This window comes from Ornithorhynchus anatinus, chromosome 6, assembly GCF_004115215.2.
Source record: "Ornithorhynchus anatinus isolate Pmale09 chromosome 6, mOrnAna1.pri.v4, whole genome shotgun sequence".
Lineage (NCBI taxonomy): Eukaryota > Metazoa > Chordata > Mammalia > Monotremata > Ornithorhynchidae > Ornithorhynchus > Ornithorhynchus anatinus.
The window spans coordinates 1,095,019-1,108,583 of record NC_041733.1 but is presented as its reverse complement, the minus strand read 5'-3'; the positions used below and the strand labels follow the sequence as shown (position 1 = coordinate 1,108,583).

Below are 13,565 nucleotides of genomic sequence, written 5' to 3'. Positions count from 1 at the left end.
CGGGGCGGGGAGTGGGGTTGGCGCCGCGTGGCCGGAGGAATAGTAATATAGTATTTGTTAAGCGCTAACTATGTGCCAAGCACTGTCCTAGGCGCCGGGGTAGGTACAGGGCAATCAGGTCGTCCCACTTGGGGCTCACAGTCTTAATCCCCATTTCCCAGACGAGGGAACTGAGGCCCAGAGAAGTGAAGCGACTTGCCCCAAGTCACCCAGCAGGCAAATGCGGGGAGCGACTCGGACCCTGAGGGTCGGCTTCCCGGACAGAAGGCATTGGAGCGCGTAGTACAGTGCTCTGCGCATAGGAAGCGCTCAATAAATACGACTGAATGAATGAGAAGCCGGGACACCGAGAAGCAGCGTGGCTTCGTGGAAGGAGCAGGGGCTCGGGAGTCAGAGGACGCGGGTCCTAATCCCGGCTCCGCCTCTCGCCTGCTGCGTGACCTGGGACAAGCCGCTTCACTTCTCTGGGCCTCAGTGACCACATCTGTGGAATGGGGATTAAAACCGTGAGCCCCCCGTGGGACGACCTGTGTATCTCCCCCAGCGCTTAGAACAGAGCTTGGCACGTAGTGACAAATACCACGATAATAATAATAATAATTCCCAGGGCCGGGTAGGGGGACAGCGGGGGTGGGGATGGGGGAGCGTCGGCCCGTGGTACCTCCGGCCCAAGTGGACGGGGGGGGGGGGGCACGGGGAGAGGAAAAGAGCGGCCGGTCCTAGAGGCAGTGGCTCATGGTGGCCGGCCAGTGAGCCAGGTGGCCCCGGCCGTCTGGCCAGGGCCCGGGGAGAAGGCCGTGCGGCCTGAAGGGACTGGAGGCTCCCAGCAGAGTCGGGGGCGCCGGGAAGCCGTAGCAATAGAGGCCGAGAGGGGGGTGGGCCAGGCAGCCGAGGGTCCCCCGGGCCGGGGCCGGGGCGGCTTTGAAGGCGGCGAGGTCCAGCGCGGGAGGGACCCCGGCCAGGTCCAGCGGGAAGGCGGACGGCGCGGCGGGGCTCGGCTCGTCCGGGCCAGCCGGGGCCAGGGCCGGCGGCGGGAGCAGCGGACCGGCCGGGCAGAGGTTGTAGCACAGGGGCAGGGGTCCGCCGGGCACGTAGCCGTCGGGGCAGGCCAGGCCCAGCTTGCCGGAAGGCAGGGCGAAGGCGGGAGGCGAGCAGGAGGGCGAGCGCAGGGAGGCCAGCGGAGAGGGCGAGCCGTCGCTGGAGGGGCCCGGAGAAGGAGGACCGCTTCCCCCTGCCAAGGGAAGAGCAGGACCGGGAGGGAGGGGAGGGCGAGGATGCAGGATGGAGGAGGAGGATGGAGGAGGAGGATGCACAAGGAGGAGAAGGGGGGAGGAGGAGAAAGAAAAAGAAGGAAGAGGAGAAGGACGAAGAGGAGAAGGAGGACGAGGAGGAGAAGGGGGATGAAGAGGAAGAGGAGGACGAGGAGGAGGAGAAGGACGAGGAGGAGGAGGGGGAAGAGAAGGAGAAGGAGGAGGGGGAAGAGAAGGAGAAGGAGGAGGAGGAAGAGGAGGAGGAGAAGGAGGGAGAAGGAGGAGGAGGGGAAGGAGGAAGACGAGGAGGAGGAGAAGGACGAGGAGGAGGAAGAGGAGGAGGAGAAGGAGGGAGAAGGAGGAGGAGGGGAAGGAGGAAGACGAGGAGGAGGAGGAGAAGAGGAGGAGAAGGAAGAGAAGGAGGACGAGGAAGAGAAGGAGGAAGGAGAAAGAGGAGGAGAAGGAAGAGAAGGAGGACGAGGAAGAGAAGGAGGAAGGAGAAAGAGGAGGAAGAGGAGAAAGGAGGAGGAAGAGGAGAAGGAGGAAGAGGAGAAGGAGGAGGAGGAGAAAGAGGAGAAAGGAGGAGGAAGAGGAGAAGGAGGAGGAGGAGGAAGAGGAGGACGAGAAGGACGAGGAGGACAGCAACGTCAGCGACAGTCCCGGCCCAGGCCCTGGCCCTCTGGGTGACCTCGGGGAAGGCACCCGACCCCTCGGAGCCTGAGGTTGCCTACCTGCAAGGCTCTCCCTACCCCACGGGCATCTAGTCCCCGTCCTGCCCCTGGGCCCCTGGGTGAACTCTCTGAGCCTCCATCTCCCTATCTGTAAAATGAGGGAGGATCGGGGGAAAGGGGGGAAATGAAGGGGCCGTGGAGAGTAGCGCTTTTCCCTGCCCCTCGGGGTTTCGGTGAGGATAAAAGGAAAACGCTTTGGAAAAACAAAAGGCATAGACGAAGTCACAAGATGTTTTCATCATTACCGTAGAAGTGAGGGGGGCTGGTTTGGCCGGGGCCCTCGCCAAATGGCTCGTAGCCCTCCGGCTGCTTTAAGCTGAGTTTCCTCTCCTTCAGGCATATTTATTGAGCGCTTACTGTGCGCAGAGCACTGTATTAGGCGCTTGGAAAGTATAGTTCAGCAACAAATAGAGAGATCTGTCTTTCTTCTTTAAGGCCAGGAGTTTTCCTCAGCCCCGACAATCGGGTAGAAACTCTTGCAGTCAAAAATTCGGGTCCAGGCATGCGATTTTCAGGCCTGGGGAATCCTCCCCTTTCTCAGAGAACGCGATCCGGGCCTCGGGCTGGGGGGCGTCGAGGGTCCTGGGGGAGAATGGCGCGTCGTGGGGCTGGGAATGGGGGGTTCCACGTTGGCTCCATTTAGGAGGGGGCTGGGCAGAAGTCGGTTGGCCGCTCACCAAGGGCGTGGAAGAAACGGCGTTTCTAATTGAGGTGATCTAATTGGGGTGGGGCTAGAGAAACAACCTCGCCTAGTGGATAGAGCACGGACCTGGGAGTCGGCTCCACCACTTGCCTGCTATGTGACCTTGGCCAAATCGCTTCACTTCTCTGTGCCTCACTTCCCTTATCTTTAAAATGGGGATGAAAACTGTGAGCCCTAAGTGGGACATGGACTGTGCCAACCTGAAAAACTTGTATCTACCCTGGGCACATAGTAAGCGCTTAATAAATACTATAATAAACAAAGAACGAAAATATTTCCCCCTTAAACAATCACCTCTAACCCACGCTCTGGTTGTAGCTACTTCTGATGATGATGATGATGATGGCTCTTGTTGAGCGCTTACTATGGTCAAGCGCTGGGGAGGATACAAGGTGATCAGCTTGTCCCACGTGGGGCTCACAGTCTTCATCCCCATTTTACAGGTGAGGGAAGTGAGGCTCGGAGAAGTGAAGTGACTTGCCCAAAGTCACACAGCTGACAAGTGGCGGAGCCGGGATTTGAACCCATGACCTCTGACTCCCAAGCCCGGGCTCTTTGCACTGAGCCACGCTGCTTCTGGCCACTGTGGGATTTCTTGGGGAAAATCCTTGGCGTCTCTACCTTTTTGCAGGGGGTTGGGGGCGTTCGGCGCCGCTTCAGTAGCTTCTGCCCTCCCTCCAGCGCTGAAAGCGAGGCGCGCTATAGGCCGCACAGGTCTCGCTCCATCGCTTTATACGGCGATTAGGGGTCAGAGCAGGACGGACTCCTGTCCTCTTGAGAAACCATATTCGGTTGAGACTAACTCTGAGGCGCTCGCCCAAGTCACCGACTATTTACAGTCCCTCTAAGCTTATTGTGGACAGGGAAAGTATCTACCAACTCAGTTTATATTATACTCTCCCAAGAGCTTAGTACAGGGCTCTGCACAGAGTAAACGCTCAGTAAATACAATTGATTGATCTTTCTATGGTATTTGTTAAGCACTTATTCTATGCCAGGCACTGTGTTAAATGCTGGGGTGGAGACAGGCTGGACACAGTCCCCGTCCCGCACAGGGCTCACCCTCTCAATCCCCGTTTTACAGATTAGGGAATTGAGAGCCCCAGAGAAGTGAAATGACTTGCTCCAGGTCACATAGTAGGTAAGTGGCGGATCGGGATTAGAACTCAGGCCCTTCTGACTCCCAGGCCCAAGGTCCATCAACTAGACCTGACTAGTTGTTTTGTTTTGTTGTCTGTCTCCCCTTTTAGACTGTGAGCCCGTTGTTGGGCAGGGATTGTCTCTATCTGTTGCCCAATTGTCCATTCCAAGCGCTTAGTCCAGTGCTCTGCACAGAGTAAGCGCTCAATAAATACGACTGAATAAATGAATGAATAGACCACGCTGCTTCACGACCGAATGCTTGATTGTTTGCAGAACACGGGCTACCCATGGCGCGGTTCATAAATGCCTCAACCTCAGCTGACTCACGAAAGCCCATCTTATTCGGGTCCCTGATTGACTGACTGCAAAAGACTGCAGAAAGGGGATCCATTCGGGCCCCTCCTCCTCAAAGGCGCACCGGGCCAAGGAGCTTGGGCCGGAACGTGGCCCTCTCCCCAACCGTTCAGTCTAATAATAATGTCGGTATTTGTTAAGCGCTTACTACGTGCCGAGCGCTGTTCTAAGCGCTGGGGTAGATACAGGGTCAACAGGTCGTCCCACGGGAGGCTCACAGTTAATCCCCATTTTACAGATGAGGTAACCGAGGCCCAGAGAAGTGAAGTGACTTGCCCACAGTCACACAGCTCACAAGTGGCAGAGCCCGGAGTCGAACCTATGCCCTCTGACTCCGAAGCCCAAGCTCTTTCCACTGAGCCACGCTGCTTCCCTAAGTGATCCTTGAGGTCTCTGGAAGACGAAAAGCCAAAAGCACCGCAGGAACATTCCCTCGGAGGGGGAAGGAGAGTTTAAGAGAAAACCAGACGCCCTCCTGAGAAGTTGCCGGACCTTTCCCGGGTGCACCGCGTGGGCCGTCAACCGGATCCTGTGGGCCCGAGCGTGGACCTAGCCTGCCTGCGGACTGGCCAGCAAAGCAGGGAGGTGGCGATCGGAATTAAGGGGGAAGCAGCGTGGCTCAGTGGAAAGAGCACGGGCTTTGGAGTCAGAGATCATGGGTTCGAATCCCGGCTCGGCCACTTGTCAGCTGGGTGACTTTGGGCAAGTCACTTAACTTCTCGGTGCCTCAGTTCCCTCATCTGTAAAATGGGGATGAAGACTGTGAGCCCCACGTGGGACAACCTGATTCCCCTGTGTCTAACCCAGCGCTTAGAACGGTGCTCGGCACATAGTAATTGCTTAACAAACACCAACATAATTAAGACGGATCAGAATTTCTTCCTGCGCTCCCGTCCGATTCCCCCGAGAAGCCCCACGCTAGAGTGGGGTGGAGTCGCTCGGCGCTGCAGCAGGGGGACACCGGGAATGAAACCCTGAGTGACCCGCAGGGCGCTCTCCCGGATAACGATGATAGTGGCATTGGTTAAGCGCTTGCTATGTGTGAAGCGCTGTTCTAAGCGCCGGGGGGGGAATACAAGGTGATCAGGTTGCCCCACGTGGGGCTCACAGTCTTCATCCCCATTTTACAGATGAGGGAACAGTGAAGTGAAGTGACTCGCCCAAAATCACACAGCTAAGTGATGGAGTCGAAATTAGAGCTCACGACCTCTGACTCCCAAGCCCGGACTCTTTCCACTAAGCCACGCTGCTTCTCGAGATAAGACGCTCCCGCCGGACGCTGGCCCCGAATCTAGTTCTTCCAAGCGCTTAATACAGTGCTCTGCACCCGGTAGGCGCTCAGTGAATACGACTGAACGAATGAAAGATGGTGTCCCCGGATAAAGCGTTCCCACAGGACGCTGATCCCGCACCGGGCTTTCACGCAAGACGATGTGACCGGATAAAGCGGACTCTAACTCCGGACCCGACGCTCCCGCGGGCTGCTCTACCCGGATAAGCCGCTTCCACAGGATGCTGTCCCCGGACCGGGCACTCAAGCGAGATACTGTCCCCGGAAAAAGTGCTCTCCCCGAATAAGATGCTCCTACAGGACTCTGTCCCCTGATGAGGATGACCTCCCTCACTAAGACGCTCCCCGCAGAGTGCTGTCCCCGGACGAGGCGTCCAAATTTCGGCTCCGACTGATCCCACCGGCCCCGCGCTCCGGACCCCTGGGCTGGGAACGGGGCAACACTCCCCAGCTCCTGTTTTCCAGACAATCCGGTGGAAACCCCCGGGGAATTCGGCTCCCTCCGCCCTCCTTCTTGGCACCTTCCATTCACTGCCAGTTGTCAAAGGGAAAAAAGCCCGGAAGCGTTTCCCGCTTCCAACGTCGCGCTTCGGGAGCGTTCTCCAACGCTCCGGAGCACCACGAAGGCAGAGTAATAATAATGTTGGTATTTGTTAAGCGCTTACTATGTGCAGAGCACTGTTCTAAGCGCTGAGGGAGATACAGGGTAATCAGATTGTCCCACGTGAGGCTCACAGTTAATCCCCATTTTACAGACGAGGGAAATGAGGCCCAGAGAAGTCAAGTGACTTGCCCACAGTCACACAGCTGACAAGTGGCAGAGCCGGGATTCGAACCCATGACCTCTGACTCCCAAGCCCGCGCTCTTTCCACTGAGCCACGCTGCTATTAATGATGGTATTCGTTAAGCGCTTACTATGGGCCAGGCAGTATACTAAGCGCTGGGGTGGATAGGAGCAGATCGGGTTGGACATAGTCCCTGTCCCACGGAGGGCTCACAGTCTGAATCCCCATTTTACAGATGAGGCAACTGAGGCACAGAGAAGCCAAGCGATTTACCCAAGGCCACGTAGCAGACGAGTGGCGGAGGCGGGATTAGAACCCGCGACCTTCTGACTGCCGTAGCCTTCCCACTTGCTCAACGGTTGGAACCGCTCGGCAGGGAACCCAGGGAGAGAACTCCCAACTCCCGTCCTCCGGAAGGCTGCGGGCCCGGGAGAGGCTGCCGGAAGAAATTCCCGGATCCCGAGAAAGAGGAGGGGGAGATGCAGGGGGACGGAGCTCACCTGACGGGTCAGCGCCGAAGGGTTTGAAGTCCAGAGAGAGGTGGGGTCTCCACGGATAACCGTCCATCATTCCGTCCAGCACGCCTCTGGGCTCGAACACAGCGGAGAACGTTGGCGGGGAGGAGTGGGGAATTGAGGGGAATTTTGAACCGCCTTCCCGTTTATCATGGTATATATTAAGCGCTTACTATGGGCCAGGCCTGTACTCAGCGCTGGGGTGGATACGAGCAAATCGCATTGGACACCGTCCCTGTCCCTCTTGGGGCTCACAGTCTCCATCCCCATTTTACAGATGAGGTTACGGAGGCCCAGAGAAGTAATAATTATAATTATTATGATAATTGTTAAGCGCTTAACTACGTGCCAGGCACTGTACTGGGCGCTGGGGTGGATATAAACCCGTCAGTGGGCAGGGATTGTCTCTATCTGTTGCCGAATTGTACATTCAAAACGCTTAGTAGAGTGCTCTGCACATAGTAAGCGCTCAATAAATACTATTGAATAAATATAAGCAAATCGGGTTGGACACAGTCCCTGTCCCTCGTGGGGCTCACAGTCTCAGTTCTGTGGGCAAGTCACTTAACTTCTCTGTGCCTCAGTTGCCTCATCTGTAAAATGGGGATGAAGACTGTGAGCCTCACGTGGGACAACCTGATGACCCTGCATCTCCGCCAGCGCTTAGAACGGTGCTCTGCACATAGTAAACGCTAAACAAATATCACCATCGTTATTATTATTGTTATAATTATTATTTTCCAGGTGAGGTAACTGAGGCCCAAAGAAGTTCATTCATTCATACAATAATATTTATTGAGCGCTTACTATGTGCAGAGCACTGTACTAAGGGCTTAGAATGTACAAATCGGTAAAAGATAGAGACAGTCCCTGCCCTCTGACGGGTTTACAGTCTAATCGGGGGAGACAGACGAAAACAGTAGCAATAAATAGAATCAAGGGGATGGGCAAGTGAAGTGACTTGCCCAGAGTCACACCGCAGACGAGTGGCGGGGTCGGGATGAGACCCCTTGATCTTCTGACTCCTAGGCCCGGGCTCTAGGGGTCCAAGGTCACACAGCAGACCCCGCTGCCTCTCCCCCCGCCCGGGCCGAGGGAATCCAAGGCCCCCCCGGAGCCCCGCATCTACCTGTTCCTCCCGGGGTCCCTGAACCCCTTGGCGAAAGGGTTCCTGTCGATCTTCAGTTTGGTGATCTGGGGGAGAGGGAGGTGGAGTGAAGCTCCTCTCCGGCCGCCCCCCCGGACCCCGCGCCCCCTCCCCGCCGCCGGCACGGACTTGCCTGCTGGTTCTGGTAGGCCGTGACCGTGGTGAACTCGGTCTCCTGGAAGGAGAAGGTTTTGACACCCTGGGCCGGCAGGGCCTGGGCCTGGGAGCAGTCGAAGCGCCGGTCCTGGGCGATGACGTGCACACGGGGCTTGTATTTGTGCATGGACTGGAGGATGATCTGAAAGCGGGCGCACGGGCAGCCGGGCGAATAATAATTATTATTATTATTCATCCATTCATTCAATCGTATTTATTGAGCGCTTACTGGACTAAGCAGAGCACTGGACTAAGCGCTTGGAAGGTACAGTGCGGCAACAGGTAGAGACCATCCCTGCCCAAGGACGGGCTCACAGTCTAAACCGGGGAGACAGACAGCAGAGCAAAACAGAACCAAATTTGTTCGTTCATTCATTCAATCCTATTTAGTGAGAGCCGGGCACTGTACTAAGCCCTTGGAAAGTACAATACAGGAATATTTGTGAAGCGCTTACTATGCGCCAGGCACTGTTCTAAGCGCTGGGGTAGATACAGGGTCATCAGGTGGGGCTCACAGTCTCAATCCCCAGTTTACAGATGAGGTAACTGAGGCACAGAGAAGTGAAGCGGCTTGCCTAAGGTCACCCAGCAGACAAGGGGCAGAGCCGGAATTAGAACCCAAGTCCTCTGACTCCCAAACCGGGGCTCTTTCCAACTAAGCCCCGCTGCTTCCCTGCATTCATTCATTCAATCGTATTTATTGAGCGCTTACTATGTGCAGAGCACTGTTCTAAGCGTTTGGAATGGACAATTGGGCAACAGATAGAGACAATCCCTGCCCAATTACGGGTCACCGTCTACACCACTGCCCCTCTGCACCGAGGGGCAGCTCAGACTTTCTGTCGTTCTGACCGCTCGTGGAGAACCACCCACCCCCGCACGTTATCCTCCCGCATGGTGCCCGCGTGGAGAAAGACCATCGCACGGTGCCCACGGTAGAGAAGCAACGTGGCTTAGTGGAAAGAGCCCGGGTTTGGGAGTCAGAGGTCGTGGGTTCTAATTCCGCTCCGCCACTTGTCAGCTGTGTGACCTTGGGTAAGTCGCTCAACTTCTCTGTACCTCAGTGACCTCATCTGTAAAATGAGGATTAAGACTGTGACCCCACGTGGGACAACCTGATTATCTTATCTCCCCCTCCCCCCCCCCCCCAGCGCTTAGAACAGTGCTCGGCACACAGTAAGCGCTTAACAAATGCCATCATCATCACGCGGTGCCCAGCCCGGGGAATCCTGGCCGGGGGCGAGGGCGGGAATCTCGGGGTCCCCCGTTCCCTCCCCGGAGGCGGAGGGGCGTCCACACCTACATGGCCTTTGTCGTCCATCTCGTTGTTGGTGAGCTTGACGCGGTCGAAGCTGATGACCTGTCGGGCCCAGGTCTCCCCGGAGCAGGGCGAGTCGGGATGCAGGTAGAGTCGCGGGGTGATGCTCGAGTGGTCGGTGTTCCCCGCCACCATCCACTGCGAGCTGTGATAGACGTACCTGCGCGTGCGGGGGCGGGGGCTGCTGTGCTACACGGACCTGCGAGGAGGGGAGCGGGACGGGGAGGGGAAGGGGAGAGGGGAAGAGGCGGGAGGGGCCGCCAGCCAGACAGGGGGTGCAGAACGGGCCCGGCGCCTGTACATTCCAAGCGCTTAGTACAGTGCTCTGCACATACTAAGCGCTCAGTAAATACTATTGAATAAATGATGTCGCTTAAGGAGGGTGAGGGGTCAGGCTTTCTCTTTTGGGTCGAGGGTCAGAGCGAATACCCTGTTTCACCATCGTGATATGGTGTCTGTCCCCAGCAGCAGGTGCGATAACCTAGTGGTGTGGTTTTTTTTATTTTAAAGCGATATTTGTTAAACGCTTACTATGTGCCAGGCGCCGTGCTGAGCCCTTGGGTAGGTACAAGATAATTCGGTTGGCTATAGCCCTTGTCTCCCTGTGGGGCTCCCAGTTTTAATCCCCAGATGAAGGAACTGAGAAGTGAAAAGCCGCGCCCGAGGTCCCACAGCAGAGAGGTGGCGGGGTCGGGATCAGAACCCAGGTCCTTCTGACTCGCGGCGGCGGGGCAGGGCCCGGTGGGAGGGAGTCCCGGTACCTGTAGCGCTTGGAGTCCACCGGCACCACGTCAATGGCGATGCAGTACTGCTTCCCGGGGTCCAGGCCCTTCACCCGCACCCGCACCGACGGGAACATCCTTCTGCGGGGTCGGGGCGTCGTGGGGAGGAGGGAATCAGAGCGGACCCCCCGCCCAGCGGAGGGTGGTGGAGATGCGTGTGCATACCTCCCCCAGCGCTTAGAACAGTGCTTTGCACATAGTAAGCGCTTAACAAATACCATCATCGTTATTAATTATTATTACTGAGTGTATATCTTTGTAGAAGGGTGTAAGTCTGCGTCCTTGCCTGACTTTAAGAGCACGTGTCCGTGTGTGTACCTGCGAACCCTCTTCAAAACCCTACTGAGAGCTCACCTCCTCCAGGAGGCCTTCCTAGACTGAGCCTCCCTTTCCCTCTGCTCCTCCTCCCCTCCTCTTCCCCCCCCCCCCGCTCTTCCCCCTTCTCCTCCGCTCAGCACTGTGCTTATTTGTATAGATTATTTATTACCCTATTTATTTTGTTAATGAGGCGTATATCTCCTTGATTCTATTGATCTTGATGATATAGCCTTGTTTTGTTTTGCTCTGTTTTGCTTTGCTGCCTCCCCCGTTTAGACTGTGAGTCCGTTAATGCGCAGGGATGGTCTCTATCTGTTGCCGAATTCCAAGCGCTTAGTCCAGTGCTCTGCACATAGTAAGCGCTCAATACATACTATTGAAGGGATTTACGAATGAATGAGTTTGGCCTATGCAGATTTTATCCGGGTGGGAGACCCTCGGGCCCTAAGGGCCACGGCGGTCTTTGCTGGACGACTTTCTGGACCGGACTCTTCCCGGACGAATTCCGGCTCCCACAGCCCCGTCCCAGAACTGGACGCCCCTTGTGTGTGCGTGGAAGGGCTTGCATTAGTAGGGGAGGCGGGGGATGTGCCTGTGTGTGTAGAGGTAATACTAAGAATAACGATAATAATAACACCGGTATTTGTTAAGCGCTTACTATGTGCCAAGCACTGTTCTAAGCGCCGGAGGTGTGTTTCTGTGTGTCTGTGTGTGTCCCCGGCCGTCGGGAGCTCACCTGCCCGCTTTGGTGATGATCATTTCGGTCCCGATCTCGTAGAAGCGCTTCCACAGCTCCGACCCCTGCAGCTCCACCTGAATGTCCTCCCGCTCCTCGCCGCCGCTGGCCACCGCGGCCGTCGAGTCCTCCGCCTTGGGTCTCTCCTCTGCGAGGAGGGAGTGGGGCGTGAGGCTGGAGGAGGGGTCACCCCAGTTGGCGGCTCTCCCTCTCCCTGGCTTTCGCCCCGCTCCGGGCTTTGGGAGGCCGTCGGGGTCGGCCCGGGGTTCCTCCCCGCCCCCAGCCCCAATCCCGCTGCGGGTCCCGCCTCCGCCTGATTTCTTTCCCGTGGGGGACGAGGGCAGGCAGGCCTCCTGGGTCTCCCTCCCTCGGGCTGGCGTGGGGAGGGAGGTGGCGGGAAAGGGGAGAGCTGACCTTCCTCGCCTTGGCTCTCCAGCGAGTGATCCCGCCGGGCCTCCAGCTCCAGCTCCCGCACGGGTTCCCGCACCAATTCCTGCGACAGTTTCCTCTTGCTCCCCTTCCCCACCAGGGCCTCCACCGAGAAGGCGTGGGCGCGGGAGCTCAGGGCCATGGCTTGCGGGGACTACGGTCCACCCGGACGAGGCCCGGCCCGGTCCTCGGCGGGAAAAGGGGTGCGGGGATGGGGGGCAGCGGAGAAAGCCGGCGGCGGTGGTCGCAGCCCGACTTCGAGGGGCCGAAGACTCAGGTGGCTCTGCACGGCCCTCCGGGCCTCGGCCTCCTCCTGGTCCGGCTCCGGCCGCGAAGCCGCGCTAGGCCCCGCAGGGCCCCGGGAGCGGATCCGAGGGTCCGGCCCGGCCGAGCCCCCCACCCCGGCCGCTCCGATGGGGGCGCGGGTCCTGCGGAGGGGCCTCGGAGGGAGCCCCCCGATGCAGCCGCCGCCGCCGCCGTTGGCCTGGGAGAACTGTCGGGACCGGCCCCGCCCCCCGCTTCTTCCCCCCCGACCCGGGGACCCAGCGCGGGGTCGGGGGGCGGGGAAAGGCGGGAAGGGTCCGCCCCGCCCCCCCTCCCCCGCCCCGCCAGCCTCGGGACCCGGGACTCGGGGGCTGTTTCGCATTAACGGGGGAAACTCGAGAGAGATTGGACGTAATAGCCCACGAGAGGCCACTTTCCCTACGAAAGTGCAAATCGGGTTTAACCAGATCCGGAGAAGACGGTCCCGGCCGGACTACAGCTCAGCGCTCCAGCCCGGTCCGGCCCGGCCCGGCATGTCCCAGCACGGCCCAGTCCGGCCCAGCACGGCCTAACCCGGCCCAGCGTAGCCCAGCACGGCCCAGTCCGGCCCAACCCGGCCCAGCGTAGCCCGGGACGGTCCAACATAGCCCAGCACGGTCCAGTCCGGCCCAGCATAGCCCAGCATGGCCCAGCACGGCCTAACTCGGCCCAGCGTAGCCCAGCACGGCCCAGTCCGGCCCAACCCGGCCCAGCGTAGCCCGGGACGGTCCAACATAGCCCAGCACGGCCCAGTCCGGCCCAGCATAGCCCAGCACGGCCCAGCACGGCCTAACTCGGCCCAGCAAAGCCCAGCACGGCCCAGCACGGCCCAGCGCGCCCCGAGCTAGCCTGTCAGGTGCCGACATCTGCCCGGACCGGGCCCCAAGTAGCAGCCGGGAGAAGGAGATTCCCAGAGACGCTGAATTTCATTCAAGGAAATGACAAGCATCATTCATGCATTCGATCGTATTTATTGGGCGCTTCTTGTGTGCAGAGCACTGTACTAAGCGCTTGGAAAGTACAATACAGCAATAAAGAGAGACAATCCCTGCCCGCAGTGGGTTTACAGTCTAGAAGGGGGGGGATCGACCCCCGCTACCTCTCTACGGGAGCCGCGGGCACCCCGTTTTCCCTCTCCCCTCCCTTCCCCGTCATCTACATCCCTTCCGTCGGATGCACCTCTTTAGCCGAGGGGTTTAATGACCAGAGGATTTAATGCCCAGGGGACTGCAGGAGGCTCCCCCAAGACCCCTCTCTCCTTCAAGTTGTCTTCCCCGGACTGGAGCTGCTCCCCCAATGCCCCTCATGTCCTTTGGGGTATCCCAGGTTCCAGAAACAACACCGCCCCCCTCCCTCCAGCTTCCTCTCACTTCGGACTCTGGGACGCCCACCCCCATCTTGTCAGCCGTGTGACTTTGGGCAAGTCACTTAACTTCTCTGCGCCTTATTTGTAAAATGGGAATGAAGACTGCAAGCCCCACCTTGGGACACTTGTCCTGGTATCTCCCCAGCGCTTAAAACAGTGCTTGGCACACAGTAAGGGCTTAACAAGAAGCAGCGTGGCTCAGTGGAAAGAGCCCGGGCTTGGGAGTCGGAGGTCACG

General features: G+C 58.4%; 1 protein-coding gene across 1 annotated transcript; it reads right to left on the bottom strand.

Moving 5' to 3' along the window:
- Positions 1–719: 719 nt before the first annotated feature.
- TBX22 (T-box transcription factor 22) lies at positions 720–11,948 on the bottom strand. The gene is made up of 8 exons (XM_039912437.1): positions 11,645–11,948; positions 11,231–11,378; positions 10,156–10,257; positions 9,380–9,554; positions 8,054–8,218; positions 7,903–7,967; positions 6,759–6,844; positions 720–1,231 (listed from the first exon to the last, which is right to left on the bottom strand). Exons 1-8 carry the CDS (start codon positions 11,799–11,801, stop codon positions 720–722), a joined length of 1,410 nt encoding a protein of 469 aa, XP_039768371.1. The 5' UTR covers positions 11,802–11,948.
- Positions 11,949–13,565: the final 1,617 nt, after the last annotated feature.